General features: G+C 42.1%; 1 protein-coding gene across 2 annotated transcripts in view; it reads right to left on the reverse strand.

Moving 5' to 3' along the window:
- BRCA1 (BRCA1 DNA repair associated) overlaps positions 1–22,217 on the reverse strand; it is a 353,109-nt gene that overhangs the window by 311,970 nt on the left and 18,922 nt on the right. For both annotated transcript variants that reach the window (XM_077459504.1, XM_077459503.1), the window contains exon 2: positions 21,396–21,486. In XM_077459504.1, coding sequence (XP_077315630.1) covers positions 21,396–21,475 — 80 coding nt within the window. In that variant the 5' untranslated portion in view covers positions 21,476–21,486. The remainder of the gene's footprint in view (positions 1–21,395; positions 21,487–22,217) is intronic.

Below are 22,217 nucleotides of genomic sequence, written 5' to 3' on the forward strand. Positions count from 1 at the left end.
TTTTCACACAAATGGAGCTTTCTTTTGGTGGTATTTTTTGATATTTTTCTTATATGATTTTACAAATTTCTAATTTTTTTTTTCTGATATTTTGGGCAAAAGTTATACTGCTACCTATTTTTGGTAAACAATTACCCAAATCGGTGTATATTTTTTGGTCTTTGTGAAGGTTACAGAATCTACAAGCTATGGTGCCAATCATTGAAAATTGATCACACCTGATGTAGTGATGGTCTATCTCACTAACATGCCAGGACAGTACAAATATCCCCCAAATGTCCCTCTTTTCCAGGAAATTTAGTAAGAGGCATGGTGAGTTTTTTGAAGTTGTAATTTTCTCCCACAATTCTTTGCAAAATGAAGATAATTTTTTTCACAAAATTGTCATATTAACAGGTTATTTCTCTCACATGGCATATGCATACATGCAACTACACCCCAAAACAGATTCTGCCACTTCTCCCGAGCATGGCGATACCACGTGTGAGACTTTCACAGCCTAGATACATACAGAGGCCCAACATGTAGGGAGCACCGTCAGGCGTTCTAGGAGCAAAAAATTACACATTAATTACATGACTACCTATTACACTTTTGAAGGCCCTGGAGCACCAGGACAATGAAAACACCCACAAAATGAACCCATTTTGGAAAGAAAACACTCCAACACATAATCTTGGAGGCATAATGAGTCTTTTCAACATTTTTTTCCACAAGTTTTTGGAAATTGTGTAAAGAAAATAAAAATGCATTATTTATTTATTTTTTCACAGTTGTCTAGGATATTTCTAACACATCGCATGTACATACCAAAAATTACACCCCAAAATACATTCTGCTACTCCTCCTAAGTATGGCAATACCACATGTGTGACACTTGTCAGCTTTCTGATAGAACGTTGGCTCCAAAAGCTTTTAATCGTAAAGTAAATAGATGCAATTTTACCAATATATGTTGCTTTGAAAATGTAGTGGAGGGCCATTTGTCTTATGGTCAAGTGCCAATGGCAAGGTTTGTCCCACCAACAACAAAGGTGGACTATCAAAAAGTCAAGTGGTAATATTCATCGGACATGATTTATAGAGAAAAATAATGTAGACACAAACATTAAGGCGATTTTAAGCCTTACATTTTTTATCTTAATGATTTCTACGCATTAAGGTAAAAAATAATCTTAGCCAGAGAACCCCCTCCCCCCCCCCCGCCCTGCTCCATTCTCCAAGTCCCCCTTATACTTAACTGAGCCCATTCTCGATCCAGCTCTGTGCTCGAAAGCAGCAGCTCTCTCCACTCTCTCCTCCTCACTGGGTCGATTGGTAGCAGCCATTGGCTCCCTCTTCTGTCAATCAAATTTTGTGACATACAGTCTGTGTCTATATATGCAGACAGTGTGGCTTGGCAGTGACCCCGTCTCCATAGAATGTGGCCGATTGGCACTGGCGAAGAGTCAGGAGCGCCAGCGCGGAACACCAGAAGAGAACATAGCATAGAAGAGCAAGCGTAGAATCCTTAGAGGAGAGAATCGCAGAAGCTCTCCCTGTCATTGCTATGCTACAGTCTAAATGCCTCATGCAGGATCAGCAGATCGATACCTTATTGTGTCAATTGATGTGTGTCGAGGATGTGGAAAATAGCAGTCGGGGGCCAAAATTCAGGACCCAGGGCATGCCAGAAGCCACAGCTTCCAGGGACATTATCCCTGCCCCTGCTCCTGGTGCCACCCAGCACAGGGGTGTCGTTCTGGAGCGCCCCCGTCCAGTCCTTTCCTCTCTCTTCCCCTCCCTCCCTCCCTGTCGAGGTGGCTGAAAGCAAAACAGTGCTCTATGGGGGAAAACTGTCAGCACATCGCAATAAGGAGCCGCTTGTTGGTATGATCAGTGTGCAACGTCGTGGGGGTTAAGAATGTAGGACTTGTTGTTTGACATGCTGTTAGAAACAGTGAGCCCGCTCGGTGACGCTTACGTCAAACAAGTCCTGCACTCTTAACCCCACGGCGCTGCACACTGATAATGCTCCTCCCGCTGATCATACCAACCAGCTGCTCCTTAATGCGGTGTGCTGACAGATTTCCTTTATAGAGGTCTGTTCTTGGCTTTGCCTTGCTAACTCCGCCCTGTCCTGATCCTGTCTGACATACCAAGGCAGGCTTCATGATGGGCACTGGTGAGGCACAGGCAGGCTGCATGATGGGCACTGGTGAGGCACAGGCAGGCTGCATGATGGGCACTGGTAAGCTGCTGGGCACTGGTGAGGCACAGGCAGGCTGCATTATGGGCACTGGTAGGACGCATTTGATGGACACTGGTGAGGCTGCATTGATCTCCTGTACCGCGTCTGCAGTCTCTGACCATCTCCTGTACCGCGTCTGCAGTCTCTGACCATCTCCTGTACCGCGTCTGCAGTCACTGACCATCTCTTGTACCGCGTCTGCAGTCACTGACCATCTCCTGTACCGCGTCTGCAGTCACTGACCATCTCTTGTACCGCGTCTGCAGTCACTAACCATCTCTTGTACCGCGTCTGCAGTCACTGACCATCTCCTGTACCGCGTCTGCAGTCACTGACCATCTCCTGTACCACGTCTGCAGTCTCTGACCATCTCCTGTACCGCGTCTGCAGTCTCTGACCATCTCCTGAACCGCGTCTGCAGTCTCTGACCATCTCCTGAACCACGTCTGCAGTCTCTGACCATCTCCTGAACCACGTCTGCAGTCTCCGACCATCTCCTGTACCACATCTGCAGTCTGTGACCATCTCCTGTACCACGTCTGCAGTCTGTGACCATCTTCTGTACCATTTCTGCAGTCTCTGACCATCTCCTGTATCATATCTGCTAGAGGTGCACCGCATGGAAATTTTGTTAATACTATTACTATTATACATATTTATATAGGTTTTATTTAATATATAAAAATACATTTTTATATAAAAATATGTTTTAAAAACAGTCATTTTCGGTATCGGTTTTCAACCTAGTGTATTTTTCATTTCTGGTATCTGTTTTCGGCACCAAAAAAAACATTCAGTGCACCCCTAATATATATACACAGACATATATATATATATACATATATACACACACACACACACACACACACACACTTGTGTATCTTTAGGATATTGTCCATGGATATCACTGCAAAATCCCTGTATCACGGCTTAATAATGTGAAAAGCATTGTTGTCCTTACTCCTGTACTTCACTCTCCTGCTTGTTTGTATGTACCTTTTTATCTATTTGATACATGCCCATTTCGGTTAGTCCTTGACTATCTGAAACGGTTTGCTATAACATGTTAATTTTGTCCTAAATAAAGATTATACATACAAAAATGGGCTCAACTGCTTTATAGTAATCCTTGTGCCAGGGTACGCACTTAATTGAGACATCCCTCCTATTTTCTCTCTACGGCATGGTATCCGATAGGGTTGCATCTTTTCACCTCTTTTATTTGCCCTGGTCATTGAAATGTTGGCTATTTCCATGAGAAAGACTCCGGTGGTTAGTGGCATCTACTGGGGCCTCCTGGAGGAAAAAAAATTCCCTTTATGCAGATGAAGCCTTGGTTTTATCTAAATAGTGCTGCATCTTCCTTCCAGGGGCTCATGCAGGTGGTGGAACATTTTGAAGTAGTCTCGGGTATTCAGGTTGGATGGGACAAATCGGTAGCATAAGCCATGCCTTTCCTTATGAGTATTTACACTCTTATAAGTTACAGGTGTCGTCTAGGTTTAAATACCTGGTGATTCATGTTTCCGCCAACTACGAGTCCCTAATATTTCCTCCGTACTGACCAATATGGAAGTGAAGCTCCGTGCATGGTCATCCCTACCCCTTAATGTCACTGGGTGTATAAATATAATAAAAATGTATTTTCTCCCCAAGTTGATTTATATTCCCAGAGCTTTTCCCATCTCTCTCCCTGAACATCTGTCAACGTATTGATTCCCTTCTATCTTTATTTATTTGGAACAATTCCTGTCCACAATTTGCTAGGGCCTCCCTTCAAGCACTCAATTCGCTTGGCGGCCTGGCCAGTCCTAATTTCTACACCTATGTTTAGAATTTGTTTTACCCAGATGCTCCAAACCCCTGTACCAAGCTCATGTCAGCTCTCCAGGGAACCTGTAAGAGCCTCAGGGATGAGGTTCATTGCCAGGTACCCTCTCTGTCAGAAATTTTCTCCTAAACACTATATCACATATACATATAGTACACTATATTACCAAATGTATTTTGTAGCGAGTATGTGGGTAGAGGAACTTACTTGACTAGCCTGCACAGAGTCCTGACCTCAACCCAACAGAACACCTTTGGGATGAATTAGAGCGGAGACTGTGAGCCAGGCCTTCTCATACACAAGTGCCTGACCTCACAAATGAGCTTTTGGAAGAATGGTCAAACATTCCCATAGACAATCTCCTAAACCTTGTGGACAGACTTCCCAGAAGAGTTGAGGCTGCTACAGCTGCAAAGGGTGGGCCAACTCAATATTGAACCCTATGGACTAAGATTGGGATTCCATTAAAGTCATGTGTGTGCAAAGAAAAATATAAAAGTAAAGCCGCGCTTATGGAATGGGTCTTGCTCAGCAGGAATATGTATAAGTCTTAATCTATACCTGGGACCTTGTACTCTTTGTAGTTTTTTATTGGTTTAAATTCTTTTATCTGATTTTAGCCTTATTAGTTTAAAAAGTTTAATGAGAGTCCTTTCCGTTTTTTGAGGTTGCTGCCTCCCTGGTGTACACAGGCTGCACTAAACAACCTGCGTTAATGGAATTATTCTTAATTATAGGTAATTGGCGCTACCTCCAACTAGTTATTTTCAATAAAACTATTACATTTCTCAGAAATCTTTATATCAATCACCTTGACCTGTCCCCAAGGGCTGCGTGAATTAAATCCGTATTTGGTGTTATATCTCAGCTATATCCCATAAGTGCAATACCTAGGACTCTACAAAGGGTGATTCCACACCACTTTATATCGCCTCTACTAAGTGAACTAGTGCCACTAATTTATTATGTTAATTTACATATAATTAAATTAATAGCCAAGAAATTCTAATCAAAACCATATATAAAAAGTGATAACTAATATTATATGACTAATATTATAATATTATATACCTAATCAAACCTCTAATGTCAAACCCAAGAAACCCAATACCAAAATCAAAAAGCCAAATAATAATAATAAAAAATAAAAAATAAAAATAAAAATGTGAAAATTAAAAGACCCAAAGTACAAAAAGGAAAAAAACCCCAAAAAACTTCCAACTACCTCGCAGTATAAAGGCCCCTCCCTAAAATAGGGAAAAAACTGCCTGCGATTTTCATACAAATCACTTGTGTTGATTAATAGATACACTAAATCCCCCTATATTAATACATGTGAAGGGAAAAAAAGGAAAAATTGTATATTGTATACTGATATATCTGATAGAAGACTCACTGTGGACTGAAATATTAATATTTTTATTTTTTACACTCTATTTTCTATTTTTTATGATATATATATATATTGGTTATCCTCCATATATATTGTTTGCATTGTTCACATCTTCATAAGCTTTTAGGATTAGTGTCAACATTGTATTGGATGTAAACATATCTCTCACGTTTCTATATTTTTTATATATTTATTTTCTGTTTTTCTGCTAATGTATGAGGAAATTTTTCCTTTTTTTCCCTTCACATGTATTAATATAGGGGGATTTAGTGTATCTATTAATCAACACAAGTGATTTGTATGAAAATCGCAGGCAGTTTTTTCCCTATTTTAGGGAGGGGCCTTTATACTGCGAGGTAGTTGGAAGTTTTTTTGGTTTTTTTCCTTTTTGTACTTTGGGTCTTTTAATTTTCACATTTTTATTTTTATTTTTTATTATTATTATTTGGCTTTTTGATTTTGGTATTGGGTTTCTTGGGTTTGACATTAGAGGTTTGATTAGGTATATAATATTATAATATTAGTCATATAATATTAGTTATCACTTTTTATATATGGTTTTGATTAGAATTTCTTGGCTATTAATTTTAATTATATGTAAATTAACATAAAAAATTAGTGGCACTAGTTCACTTAGTAGAGGCGATATAAAGTGGTGTGGAATCACCCTTTGTAGAGTCCTAGGTATTGCACTTATGGGATATAGCTGAGATATAACACCAAATACGGATTTAATTCACGCAGCCCTTGGGGACAGGTCAAGGTGATTGATATAAAGATTTCTGAGAAATTTAATAGTTTTATTGAAAATAACTAGTTGGAGGTAGCGCCAATTACCTATAATTAAGAATAATGTGTGTGCAAAGGCTGGCGTCCCAATTGGTAATATAGTATCTCACAAAAGTGAGTACACTCATCACAATTTTTGAACATTTTTTATTATATCTTTTCATGTAACGACACTGAAGAAATTACACTTTGCTACAATGTAAACTAGTGAATGTACAGCTTGTATAACAGTGTAAATTTGCTGTCCCCTCAAAATAACTCAACACACAGCCAATAATGTCTAACCCGCTGGAAACAAAAGTAAGTACACTCCTAAGTGAAAATGTCCGAATTGGGCTCAATTAGACATTTTTCCTTCCCGGTGTCATGTGACTCGTTAATGTTACAAGGTCACAGGTGTAAATGGGGAGCAGGTGTGTTAAATTTGGTGTTATTTCTCTCACTCACACTGGTCACTGGAAGTTCAACATGGCACCCCATGACAAAGAACTCTCTCAAGATCTGAAAAGAAGAATTATTGCTCTACATCAGGGATATGCAATTAGCGGACCTCCAGCTGTTGCAAAACTACAAGTCTCATCATGCCTCTGCCTCTGGGTGTCATGCTTGTGGCTATGCCTCATGGGACTTGTAGTTCTGCAACAGCTGGAGGTCTGCTAATTGCATATCCCTGCTCTACATAAAGATGGCCTAGGCTATAAGAAGATTACCAAGACCCTGAAACTTAGCTGCAGCTCGGTAGCCAAGACCATACACCATACTGCGGTTTAGAAAAAAAATGGTAGAGGATGGGGCCAAGTGGGGCCTCCTGAAAAGCCCTTACGGAGAATCAACCACGGAACAGCGTAATAGATTGTAAACTTTATTGTATCAAAAGATGTGTTAAAATTCCACTAAATGTAACATAAAACATGTGAGGAATATTACCCTATCAAAACCCATCGATAAAAAACATATATACAAAACAGTGAAAAAATTGCAACGCTGTCACACCAAGGCTCCAGACCTAGGGGCCCCACACATGCACTTCTACATATACGTCCAGCTACAAGGACACAACCGAGTAGTACTGCTATGTAACAATTAGGTTAATATTGCATTGAAATTGGATGCTTAGAATTTGGACTCCATCTCTAAAGAGGTATATGTTAAATGTAAATTGAGGATTATTAGCATAGTGATAGGTCCAAGGTAAGCTCCATGATGTAGATTAAGGACTTCCCACGTCTGTATTGTTATTACTGCGGGAGGAAGAAAGCATTTTGAAAGCTTACAGAGGCAACGGAGATCACGGCACTGGTCGGTGGAAGGGTGAGAGCCTCTGGGCTGTAATTTCATATTTACCGCACTCCCCATTCCCCACTCTGTTAACGCAAATACAATGAACAGACAGGGCAAGTCTTTATCCTGTGTATGTCCTTGCAGCTACTCTGGGAGTAAATGGAGGGTGATTTATGCAGGTCTTGTGTTCAAACAAGGTTACCTAAGCACCCACACCCCACCACTGTTTCTATAGACTTTCACAGCAACTGTGTTTGAATATCTGTACTGGTTGTGCTCTGGAAATGGTCTACATTCATTAATCGACATACTTCATGGAGCTTACCGATGGACCTATCACTGTAGTAATTCAATGCAATATTAATCTAATTGTTACACAGCAGTACTACTCGGTTGTGTCCTTCTAGCTGGACGTATATAGAAGTGCATGTGTGGGGTCCCTAAGTCTGGCACCTTGGTGTGACAACGATGTAATTTTTTCACTGTTTTATATGCTTTTTTTATTGATGGGTTTTGATAGGGTAATATTCCTCACATGTATTATGTTACATTTAGTGGAATTTTAACACATCTTTTGATACAAAAATTAGTCCAAAATTCATCCAAAATTCGTCCAAAACTGTGACGCATTGGTAACCATTATCTTTAGCTGTTGCTACTATAGTATACTGGATTTCTGCGCGTTTCTACTCACCCCTCCCTTTTTTTCACTGCGGTTTAACAGGACAGCCTCGCCATGGTCGACTAAGGAAGTTGAGTGCGTGTGCTCAGTGTCATATCCAGAGGTCGTATTTGGGAAACAGATGTATAAGTGCTGCCAGCACTACTGCAGAGGTTGAAGGTCCTCCTGTCAGTGTCTCAGACCATAAACTGCAAGCTGCATAAAATTTATCTGCATGGCTGTCGTTCCAGAAGGAAGCCTCTTCTAAAGATGATGCACAAGCCCACAAACAGCTTGCTGAAGACAAGCAGACTAAGGACACCGATTACTGGAACCATGTCCCGTGGTCTGATCAGATCAAGATGAACTTATTTGGTTCAGATGGTGTCAAGCGTGTGTCATGGCAACCAGGTGAGGAGTACAAAGACAAGTGTGTCTTACCTACAGTCAAGCATGGTGGTGGAAGTATCAAGGTCTGGGGCTGCCATGAGCGCTGCCGGCACTGTGGAGCTACAGTTCATGGAGGGAACCAACATGTACGGTCACATACTGAGGCAGAGCATGATCCCTTCAGAGACTGGGCTGCAAGGCAGTATTCCAACATGATAGCGACCCCAAACACACCTCCAAGACGACCACTACCTTGCTAAGGAAGCCGAGGATAACGGGGATGGACTGGACAAGCATGTCTTCAGACCTAAACCCTATTGGGCATCTGTGGGTCATCCTCAAACGGAAGGTGGAGGAGCACAAGGTCTCTAACATCCACCAGCTCCGTGATGTCGTCATGAAGGCGTGGAAGAAGACTCCCAAAGAGAGTTAAGGCAGTGCTGGAAAATAATGGTGGCCACACAAAATATTGACACTTAGGGCCCAATATGGACATTTTCACTTAGGGGTGTACTCACTTTTGTTGCCAGCGGTTTAGACATTAATGGCTGTGTGTTGAGTTATTTTGAGGGGACAGAAAATGTACACTGTTATACAAGCTGTACACTCACTACTTTACATTGTAGCAAAGTGTCATTTCTTCAGTGTTGTCACATGAAAATATATAATAAAATATTTACAAAAATGTAAGGGGTGTACTCACTTTTGTAAAATGAATGTATGTGTGTATTATTATATATATACAAAACACTGTATATCTCTGAACATTAACCAGGAGAAAAATGTTTTCCAATTCTCTATTACAAGTTCTGGTATAAAATGTTTGAGTGACATCTAGTGGCAACATTTGTGGCTGCCAAAATACTTTTTTATTTTTTATTTTTTTAACTATGAAACCCAAGTACTTTTAAAGTGCAAAGCCATTTTAACAGATGGTTGCTGTCATGCCATAAGTCTAATTTACAAGAAGACAACTTTTCTGACCAGGAGGGGAAGAAATTATAGACTATTTATGGCCTGTAATAACAAGTTAAAGTTGGTTTTGAACTGCTGGATTGTAGGATTTGCATGTCCGTCCAAGCTTCTCATATTAACCCTTTCGCTGCCAGGTCCGTATGACGTACGGATCTACAACACTGCCCCCAGGTGGCCAAGTCTGTACAGACCTCTTTTCTCCCTCTCCTATAAACTCATGGTCACTTCAATGAGCATAAACCTATAGGATTGTTCAGCAGTCTGCTGAACAATTCTATAACTCTGATCAGCGAATTACAACCCGACGATCAAAGTTATTACCCACAAATGTGACCACGCGAATATGAATTGCAGCGGGGGGAGCGGTGCGGGTGATGTTTGCGCTTGGTAAACATGCGTTTACCACTCCCCTAAGTTTTGCACCCTGGGCGCATGCAGGGATCCCTATGATCGCTCCTATATGCACACTAAAGAGATACTCCTTTTCTCTGTATCTTCAGTCCCTTTCACTGTCTTAAAAAAGACACCACCACCCCCCCCCCCCCCCCCCCACCACCAAAAAAATAAAAACAAAAAACCCTCGTAAGACCCAGTGAATTTTTTGTGGGACGGCAACAAACCCCACCCCCCAAAGTCCGCCCGCACTCATCCCTCCACGGGGACGGTCTCCCTACACACTCATTCCTCCACGGCTTCCTCAGGAAAAGCTGGAAGACCTTAGCGAATATTAATTCGCTATTGTCACAAGTGGGTGGGTTCGGGGTGCAATGCTCTGCACCCCAAGCCCAACCTTTTGTTTGGCTTGAAAAAAAAAAACTCATACAAACATACGAGTCCGGCGCCCTGCAGGGGAGCGGCGCCCCTAATGGACCTACCGCTCCTGGTAAGATCCCTTTCACATGGAGCAGACCCTGTCAAGCAGATCCGCCTGCTCAGGGGAGGATCTGTCTGCTGAACCCAGCTGAGCAGGCGGGTGACAGGTCCATGTCCTCTCCAGACCGCCTGTCCATTTCCATCAGATACCATTCGATTCGATCTGCTATATGGATAGGGAATGGAATTCCCATCCATCTGTTTTTAGCGGACTGGACTGGATCGGATGCAGGCGGATGTGAACGGACACATATCCATTTACATCAGCCTCTCCATAGAGAAAAAACGTCAGGCAGACCCGATCGATCTGCTTGTGTGAAAGGAGCCTAAGGCCTTGTTCACACAGGGCATACACAGCGTACCTTTACAGGGATGCACAGATGTTTATGTGCAATATTTATAATTTTAGGGCATTTTTTGCAAAAACAGCAATATGATGCACAATTGCACAATTGCTGAGCCCAAAAAAAAAATCAATAGTAAATAGTAACCTCCGGATTTTCAGATTAAATAGTTTTTTAATTACAGTTTTGCATACCTTTCACCATGACAGAAAAAATTCTAAATGTACAAAATATTTTTTATTTATTAACTCGATACAGGTTTTAACTTTTATATTTACTAGGAATTGAGCAGGAATTTTGTACATTTTGCCATGTATGAATCCACTATTAATGATTTTAGTATATTTTTTGCAAAAATATTGCTGTGGTAAACATTTGCGCAAATATTGTGTGCTTTAAAAATCAATAGCACGGGGGCGTGGCTAAGCGGTGCATGTAGAAGGTCGCACATTACTTCTGCTCTGCCGAAAATCCGGGCATTACTCCTTAAAAACAAAGATCCTGGTCTGGAACAAACCCCCACGGAACCACAACGGCCCCGCAACACCAGTCCCCCGGTGATCTACAGCAAAAAGAACCATGGCAAAACTGAGCAAAGAGACCCGGGGGCATGCATGATGATCTGACCCAAGATGGCGCCCTGCCGCAGCGTTCGTCCAGGGATCAGTACAGTGAGGCAGCCCAGGGACTACTCTTCGGAGGAAAGGCCTCCAAAGAAAGCTATCTCCCTCCCCAGACCCAGGGGAAGCCACAGGAGATCAATCGGCGGCAGATGACACTTTCCCGCTGGAGGATGCCGATGGATTGTCCCCGTGAGTACACCCAGAGACCTGTTCACTGGGCCCTGATCTACCCCCCCCCCCACACCCCGCCCCATTTGACAACACAGAACCCACCCTTAGAGACATATTCTCCCCTGTGACTGCATGTGGCGTGTCCATATCAACGCTAACTAATGAAGTTAAGGGGGTTAAAGCAGAAATATAAATTTGTGAGACAGGACATGCAAAAATTGAGAGAATGCACAGCTGCCACAGAAGGAAGGGTGAGTGCAGTTAAGGATGACATTGCCCCCATGCAAAGGGATCTGCAATACAACTGCCATCTTACTGCTCAGCACGCAGCCTGCCTAGATGACCTAGAGAACCGCATTAGATGCAATAACATCCACGCCATATGCACCCCTGATAGGGCTGAGGGTAAAAACCCTATCACATTTATTGAAAATTGGCTGATTACCACATTCGGCAAAGAAGCTTTCTCCCCACTCTTTGCAGTTGGAAGGGGCGCACAGGCAACCATCCCTTTGCCTTCCTCTTCAAAATGCTCAACTACAAAGACAGAGATGCAATCCTACCCAAAGCCAGGACCATGGGTAGCACGATGAACATAGACAACTCCAAGATATCCCTGTACCCACCTGAGCTGCAGAAGCAACGGGCAAAATTCATAGATGTCAAGAAAAGATTGAGGGAACTCAACCTACCATATGCTATGTTGTACCCGGCTAGACTTTGGGTAGTTGCGCTGGGCAAGACCCACTTCTTTGACTGACCCACCACGGCAGCACAATGGCTGGATAGGGAGGACAGAGCACTTAAAGCCAACAACATGCAACGCAACGCTCCAGTCTGAAGATGGAGGCCTATATACACGGCATTTAGATGCTGCCTTAAACATGTTTCTCCTCTTACTATTGCTGATGACCACCAGTTCGGACCACTAGATCCTCTCTTCATATTTGACTAACATCTTTCACTATAGACAAGGCGGCGAAAGGAGAACTACTGACACTGTTTACTGCCTACAAAGCGAGGCGCCCTGCACGTGCTGCAGACGTGAAACCCCTGTGTGAACTAAGCTTTGGGTTTAAAAGGGGTTTCCATTGCCCCCCCCCCCCCCCCCGGGAAAGCAAGGGGACAGTTCGCCACGCAGCCCAAGAGGCTGGGAACCATGTTGGCTCCAAGTTATTTTTTGCACGATGAGCACTTGTGGACAAAAAACCTGCAGCTATATTTCATGTCTTTGCTTTGACTATCCAGCATTGCAACATATAGCAACCGTCAAAATGGACTGTGCACAGATAACCATCTGTACACCAGTTAACGATATTATGTCAACAAATGTATATATCTTACATAGAGCCACCGTCTTCTCTGTGGATGAGGCCTACCAAATGTTGAGCATTCTCCTGATAATGCCTATAATATGCCCACATGGTGGTTAAACTAAATATTCTCACTTGGAATGTTTAGACCTGGACACCCCAGTAAAAATAATAGTGGTTCTTAGACATGTTAAGTCAATGGAAGCCAGTATCGTATGATTACAGGAGATGCATTTTACTGCCGCTCCGCCCCCCAGCCTAAATCTCCATATGTATGATGTACAATTCCACTCTACATATTCCTCATACTCTAGGGGGGTAAGCATATTCATACGCAAAGGTGTCTGGTTTCATTGCTCTAAGAACTTAACCGACCCAGGAGGTAGATATGTATTTCTGCTCTAACATTCAAGGGTTAACATGTATACTAGCTAATATATATGTACCGTCGCTGTACTACAACAATTATCTAAATCACTTTAAGGACAAATTACCTATTCCCACCAATATTGCACCCGGCTGAACGGGAAATACATCCTTTGCCAGGGTCCTAGAGGAGTTGGGGCTGATAGACGTGTGGCGTAGTAGGTACCCAAATCTCAAAAAGTATTCCTGCCACTCGGCCTCTCACGGCGGCCTGTCTAGAACAGACCTGGGGTTAGGCAGAATGATACAATGTATCTTAGCCTCGGAATACGCCGATAAACATATCTCTGACCATTCCTCGTTCCGAATCTCCATATCACTTCCAGACATGGTTAAAAGCCCAATTTGGAAGCTCAAGCCGTTCTGGCTCTTGTTGTTCCCAGAGCCTGACCCAATTCGGGACATGCTCAAGTTATTTCTGCAGGACAATATTGGCACGGCTAAACTGGGAGTAGTGTGGGACACGACAAAAGCCTTTACGAGAGGGCAATTCATAAAATTAATAAACCGCATCAAAACAGACACAAAGGCCTGGGAGATGACGGTACGCAGAATGGTCACCGAAACAGAGAACAACTATACCGCCAACCCTACGGAAGACACTAAAAGGGCATGGTTGGGGGCACAATCAATGTCTTAACAACTGGCATTGTAGTTGGCCGAAAATAAACGTACAACAGTCGTATTTTGAGGAAGGGGAAGCAACTGAACACATGTTAACGGTAACGGCGCGAGCACAACAGTCTTCCTCCACTATTTCGGCCAAATGCGATGACCAGGGAGATGCACGATCCTTAACCTCAAACATTGTACAGATCTTCAAAAGGTTTCTACGCAGACCTATACACATCCAAAGTGAGACCTACGGAGATGTAAATAGAGGAATTTTTGAGGAAATGTGAACTACCGGTCTTACCAGCTGGAGATGTAGACATGCTTAATGCATCATTAACAGAAGAATAATTAGTTACAGCCCTAACGCAATCCCAAAATTACAAGTCACCAGGTATATATGGCCTTCCATCTGAAGTATATAAACGATATTCAGGCACATTACTTACCACCCTATTAAAGGTCTATAATGAGGCATTTGGAGAGCGGTCTTTGCCGGGCTCCATGAACGAGGCAATTATTGTTGTCCTGCTGAAGCCAGGCAAGACTGCCAGGCTCATGTAGACCCATATCATTGCAGACAGCCTATGTCAAATTATTGGCTCGGGTGCTGGCAAATAGATTGGCTAAGGCAGGGCTCGACAAAACCCGGGCGCCAGGTCGCATTTGCGACTAGAATTAGCGACCTGGGGCAGCACAGCTGGGGGTATCCTGTCTCCGCGGACCCCCCGGCGCGACCGCGTCGGCCCGCGCCGGCGGCGGCCGGTAATTGAGCCCCCAGCTTTGAGGCCTTCTACGATCCTATGGTTCCTTCTGGAATCTGGCGCCCTCTTGTGGTGGCCGTTGGAATTACAACCAGCAATGCTAATGGATGCAATGCTAATTCCCCTGCCTGCCAGCCTATCTCTTTCCCTTTACTCAGAACCCCTAAACATCATTATATATTTTTTATTCTAACACCCTGGAGAATAAAATGGTGGCCGTTGCAATACTGTCTGTCACACCGTATTTGCACAGCGGACTTACAAGCGCACTTTTTTGGGGAAAATGTATTTAATAAAAAAATAAAAAAAGACAACAGTAAAGTTAGCCCAATTTTTTTTTATATTGTGAAAGATAATGTTACGTCGAGTAAATCGATACCCAACATGTCATGCTTCAAAATTGCGCCCGCTCATGGAATGGCGGCAAACTTTTACCCTTTAAAATCTCCATAGGCGACGTTTAAAAAATTCTGCAGGTTGCACTTTTTAAGTTACAGAGGAGGTCTGGGGCTAGAATAATTGCTCTCACTCTACCGATCGCAGCGATACCTCACATGTGTGGTTTGAACACCGCTTTCATATATGCATTCGCTTCTGCTCCTGCGGGACAGGGCGCGTTTAAAATAATTTTTTTTTTATTATTTTAACTTTTATTTACTATTTATTATGTTCTTTTAAAAAAAAAAAAAATTTGTGTCATTTTTATTCCTATTACAAGGAATGTAAAAATCCCTTGTAATAGAAAAAAGCATGACAGGTCCTCTTGTATATGAGATCTGGGGTCAGAGAGACCTCACATCTCATATTTACACTAAAATGCAATAAAAAAAAAAATTGTCATTTGAAAAAAATAAAATGTCCCTCTAAGAGCTATGGGCAATGACTTGGAGACGGGGGGGGGGGGGGGCTGGGGGGCGGCGCTATCTTCCGCTCACTCGTCTCCATGTCAGGCCAGGGACAGGTCCAGATCGCCGTCACGGACCTGGCTCCTAACTTTTTTAGCTGGCTCCTAGATTCCAAGCAAATTTGACAACCCCTGGGCTAAGGTAATATATAAAGTAGTTCACAGGGACCAGTCCGCGTTCATTCCCACGAGATAAAAAGCACAAAATATAAGAAGGCTTTTCCTAAACCTGCAACTCCCGGTGAACAATACCGAAACAGGGCAGTCTTCTCACTGGACACAGCTAAGGCCTTCGAAGGTGTCGAGTGGCCTTACCTGTGGAAGGTACTGAGGACGGTGGGCCTGGGAAGACACCTTCATTAAATAGGCTCAGTTGCTGTAAGCCTACTACAAGGATTAGAATTAATGGGGAATTATCAGAACCCTTTTCATTGTTCAGAGGCACCAGACAGGGGCGCCCTTTGTCACCCCTGCTGTTCGCCCTGGCACTGGAGCCCCTGGCAGATAGAATACGAGGAGATGCTAACATCACAGGGTAACAGCGCCCCTTGGGCACAGATATTGCGTCCATGTACGCTGATGATACCCTATTGTACCTAGGAGACAAGCAGAATACCCTACAGACGGTTATGAACCTCATTACAGCCTTTGGAGAGCTATCAGGCTTCTCTATTAACTGGGATAAGTCAGTGTTGATGCCATTAGACCCCCTAGATGCCCCATTACCAACTTATGCAGAGACAGTGCAGATAGTAAACTCATTCAGGTATCTAGGCATCCAGGTGACTCTGGACCCATCCCAATACCTGGCTCATAACTTAGTCCCCCTTCTCAGCAAGTTTTGCGATAAATGCACCGCCTGGTGTAAACTACCTCTTTCGGTGGCCGGAAGAATAAATCTCATCAAAATGGTCTGGGCACCACAATTATTATATATATATATATATATATATATATATATATATATATATATATATATATATATATATATATATATATATATATATATATATATATATATATATATATATATATATCACACAATTCCCCAGTGTGGATCCCCCAGAGATGGCTTGAAAGAATTGAGTCCCAATTTAGAGACCTAATATGGCGCAAAAAAATCAGCTAGGATTAGGTTAACAACACTACAATATAATAAAGATGAAGGGGGGCTAGCAGTCCCTCATCCTAGGACCTACTACCTGGCATCCCAACTACAACAGTTGGGGAGATGGGGAAAGGTAGACCTAGCCGATCCTATTTGTAGGATACTAGATCAGTGCTCGACAAAACCCGGTCGCCAGGTCGCATTGGCGACTAGAATCAGCGACCTTGCGCCTGGGGCAGCATAGCTGGGGATATCCCGTCTCCGTGGACCCCCCCCCCCCCACGCGCGCGATCGCGTCGGGCCGCGCCGCAGGCGGCCGGTAATTGAGGCCTTCTGTGATCCTATGGTTCCTTCTGGAATCTGGTGCCCTCTTGTGGTGGCCGTTGGAATTACAACCAACAATGCTAATGGGCCAGTCTTTCTCCATCCCTTTACTTAGAACCCCTAAACAAAACAAAAAAATATATATTATATTAATATATATATATATATATATATATATATATATATATATATATAAAATATATATTTTTTTTAGTATTTATTCTAACACCCTAGAGAGTAAAATGGTGGTCGTTGCAATACTGTCTGTCACACCATATTTGCACAGCGGACTTACAAGCGCACTTTTTTTGGGGAAAATTTTTTTATTTAATAAAAAAAAAAAGACAACAGTAAAGTTAGCCAAATTTTTTTTTTTTTATATTGTGAAAGATAATGTTACGCCGAGTAAATCGATACCCAACATGTCACGCTTCAAAATTGAGCCCGCTCATGGAATGGCGACAAACTTTTACCCTTTAAAATCTCCATAGGCAACGTTTAAAAAATTCTTCAGGTTGCACGTTTTGAGTTACAGAGGAGGTCTGGGGCTAGAATTATTGCTCTTACTCTACCGATCGCAGCGATACATCACATGTGTGGTTTGAACACCGCTTTCATATATGCGTTCGCTTCTGCACGCAAGCTTGGCAAGACAGGGCGCATTTAAAACAATTTTTTTTTCTTATTTTAACTTTTATTTTTATTTTTTTCACTGTTCTTTAAAAAAAAAAAAAAAAAATGTGTGTCACTTTTATTCCTATTACAAGGAATGTAAAAATCCCTTGTAATAGAAAAAAGCATGACAGGTCCTCTTTTATATATGAGATCTGGGGTCAGAGAGACCTCACATCTCATATTTACACTAAAATGCAATTTAAAAATGTCCCTCTAAGAGCTATGGGCAATGACTTGGAGACAGGTGGGGGGCTGGGGGCTATCTTCCCCTCACTCGTCTCCATGTCAGGCAAGGGACAGGTCCAGATCGCCGTCACGGACCTGGCTCCTAACTTTTTTAGCTGGCTCCTAGATTCCAAGCAAATTTGTCAACCCCTGTACTAGATATAGAGGGGGATAACGAGTCCGCACTCACAAGGCTGGAGGCAGGTCACCTACACCTAGACTCTAGGGCTCCCACCGTGAAACTATAGAACACACTGTGGTCCTATACTAAAAAAGTGCTGGGGATAAAGGGCTACCTGACTCATATGCCCCTATGGCGTAATAGACAATATAGAGAAATATTGAAACTCAGAGGATTCAGGACCTGGGAGGAAGCAGGCATTCAATATATTGTCCAATTATATAAAGGCCCTACAATAAAATTGTTCTCTGAGATCCAGGCAGAATTTGGGATCCCAAATAACAATTTCTTCAAATACCTGCAGTTATGTCACGCCTTGCAAACACAGGAAAAAACGACTATGCTACAGAAAACAGACCATACGATAATTCGAAATATCCTTGTGGAAAGTAATAAAAAGGCAATGATCTCTAGTTGTTACAATACTCTCCTTGCACGGATACAAGACACTACCAAGCTACCTTGCAGGCAGGGATGGGAGGGTGATGTAGGGCCCATTGATGGGGAGAGCTGGGAGTTATGCCTCTCAGCTGCGCCCCTGGTCTCAGGATCAGTGTCCCAAAAATTGTCTCATCTATATCTATATCTATTACATAGGGCTTAGAGGACCCCCAAGAGACTCCACAAATGTGGTATCAGGGACTTCCCCGTCTGTCCAAAATGTGAGTCTGACCATGGGGGATCTGCTCCACATGTTTTGGAAATGCCCCAAACTCTTCCGATACTGGAGGGAAGTACTAGACACAATATCCACAGCATACAGAATAACTGTACCACGGCATCCGGTCGTCTATTTATTGGGAGCACTTGATAATGAAACACTGATTCCACCAACACATATAGCGATCCTGAGATTACTCTACGAAGCGCACAAGCTAATTGCTCAGGAGTGGATTACTCTAATAGTCCCCACCAGAGGGCAATGGGTGGATAGCATCAACAAACTACTAATCAGAGAAAAACTAATGTATCAACACAGAAAAGTCCCACGAAAATTCTACTCAATGTGGCAGGAGTGGTTGGATGTCCCAGGGCTGGCCCCTTATCAACTAATCAAAGACAGATTGTTAGTAGGATAGATGTAAAGAAAACAGTCCCCCCGGTAACCACTAGCTACGAGAAACACAAAGCTAAAAGATGACACTAACACAGATGGAGGTCAATTTGTACAAATTTAAATACGCGGTTTAAACTTCTGGTCGAAACATGCAAAGCTGCATGTACTACAAGGGTTAACTGTGTCTACATTACTCTCTCAGTTAGTTATTTGTTATGTTCTACTTGAATACGACTCAAATATAGAGGCATTGCACAGTACAAGTGTACACATTAACACATAAAGAATGTTCCATGGTTATACTCCGTTCAAGGTTGATTTTATCCTTTCCTTGCTTCATACATATATTTGTACTTTGAGTGACTTACATCATGTACTGTGCGAGATAAACAAAGATTTTTTCTGATAAAAAAAATTAAAAATCTATAGCACCTTCTTTATATTCTGCTGGTCCTATGCTTTTAGAAAATTATTGTTTCGGGAGGGGGGGGGGGGGGGGGGGGTTCTTAAGAAAATTCTGAAAGCCATAAGTGAAACATGAAAACCTCCAGATTTTTTGAGAATTTTTTGGGTACGTTCGATTTTCACCATTTTACAAAAAGGTGCAATTTAACCACTAGGCGTCCGCGCTATAGCCGAAAGACAGCTACAGCGCTGACTCCAATTGTTGGGAGGGCGTCCCTGGTCATCCTCTTGTTTTCTTCCCCTCTGCGCTGTTTAACTGGCCAACTAGGTGGCAAATGAGGTTTAATGTTGACAAATGTAAAGTTATGCATTTGGGGGCTAAGAATATGCATGCATCATATAAAACTAGGGGGGTACAACTGGGGGAATCAATGGTGGAGAAGGATCTGGATGTTCTGGTAGATCATAAGCTCAATAATAGCATGTAATGCCAAGCTGGGGTTTCTAAAGCGAGCAAAATCCTCTCTTTTATTAAAAGAGGTATGGACTCCAGAGAAAGATTTAATTTTCCCCCTATACAAATCATTAGTAAGACCTCATCTGGAATATGTAGTTCAGTTTTGGATGCCAGTTCGCAAAAGGTATACTGGGGAACTGAAGAAAGTGCAGAGAAGGGCAACCAAACTGATAAGAGGCATGGAGGAGCTCAGCTATGGGGAAAGATTAGAGGAACTGAATGTATTCTGTCTTGAGAAGAGGAGATTAAATAGGGATATGATCAACATGCATAAATACACAAATGGTCTATATAGTTAACATGGAGTGGAGTTATTCACTTTTAAAGAGGAGTTCTGCCTACAAAAAAAAAAAAAAAAGTCAGCAGCTACAAATACTGCTGCTTTTGACTGTTAAATAAAGGACACTCACCTGTCCAGGAGGCCCATGATGCCCTCACCCAAAGCTAACCCATCCCTCGGCTCCAAGCAGAGGCGCCGGCATCTTCAGTAAGGGAATCAGTAAGTGAAGCCTTGCAGATTCACAGCCTGGTTCCCTATTGAGCATGCGCGAGTCGCACTACGTGTTCTGACTGGTCCCTGCTGTGTTCTGGGATCTGTGTGTCTCCCAGAAGACAGCGAGGGGATTGGAGGTGGGGCCAGACATGGCGTAGATTGCTGTGGCAATCTTTTGCCGGAAGTGGGAGCAAATACCCGTTTTAGACAGGTATCTGCTCCCTCCTCCCCCCTGAAAGGTGCCAAATGTGACATCGGAGGGGGAGGGACCAGACCAGCGGAAGTTCCTTTCCAGGGTGGAACACCGCTTTCTTTAGGACAAGGGGACAGATTTATGTCTGGAAGAAAACAGATTTAACTTCCAAAAGAGGAAAGGCTGTGAAAATGTGCAATAGAATCCTTCAAGACCTGTTTTTGGCCAGCGCAACAGATTGTTTTAAAAAAGGCCTAAATGCACCAGGGGTAGTTGGTCCAGGAAATATCCGATTGCCTCCTGGGCAATCAGGATATCCTTTTTCCACAACCAAAGCAATTAGATCATGTTTTTTTTCTGGCTTCCTCTGGATTAAATGTGGGTATAGGATTTTGTGTATGGAGGTTTTCTATTCGAGTGTTTTTGTTATCTCTTTGTTAAACTAGATGAACTTGTGTCTTTTTTTAATCTGACTAACTATAACTTTTATGTCAAATATTGTTTTAAATATGATAAGATAAATATAATGATTTGCATAATGTTCATTATAATCAGCACTTTACCAGCAAACACCCTACATGCTGCCCTTATATTTGACATGTCTTCAAATCAAATTCAAACGGTCACCTTAACTTACCATATGGGACACTCCAAATTCTTCTGCATGACAGACAGAACATTGTGAATATCTTCAATGTGTTGAGTTTCACAAGTCATTCTCTCTCTTACTATATATAAAAAATAAAATAAAAATAAAAGAATAATACACATATTAGTCATTAATTAGCAGAATAGTAAAATACTTAGTGTAACTCTAACATTTTAACATATTTAAGGACTCCATAATTTACGTTTCCACAATCAAGAACACATTTGCCAAAAAAGTAACAATTTCTACACAAGCTATTTTTTAATATAACTACCTTCATTACATGTTCCGCTCACGTAACATTCTGATTTTCTCAGGATTCTGCACTAGATTTACTTAGCTACATTGTTAGTTGGGAGGGTGAAGGGGAAAATACTGCGCTAAACCAAATCAAAAATTAAATAAAGTAGCAGCTAACACCCAAAGTCAAAATCTAAAATTAGTGTAGCACAAACAAAATTGTGACCTAATAAAAGGAAACATACAAAATTTCAACCTCAGTTTACTAAGATCGATATAAGTGCAACCCATGAGCAAAGTGTGGGTATGAAAAATGTATATATAAGATCATACACACACAAGTGTGTGTATGTGTGTGTGTGAAAAGAATACTGTGACATAAAAAAACATGTCAATGTCCACATGGATAGAATATTATAAATATATATATATATATATATATATATATATATATATATATATATACACACACACACACACACACACACACATCCAAATGAAACGTTGAATACACTTATGGACACTTCAAAGATGATATTCACAGATAAGAGGTTGGGTACTCTTACAAGA

Source organism: Lithobates pipiens, unplaced genomic scaffold (genome assembly GCF_037356315.1).
Source record: "Lithobates pipiens isolate NorthernLeopardFrog02 unplaced genomic scaffold, aLitPip1_a1.2 Scaffold_28, whole genome shotgun sequence".
NCBI lineage: Eukaryota > Metazoa > Chordata > Amphibia > Anura > Ranidae > Lithobates > Lithobates pipiens.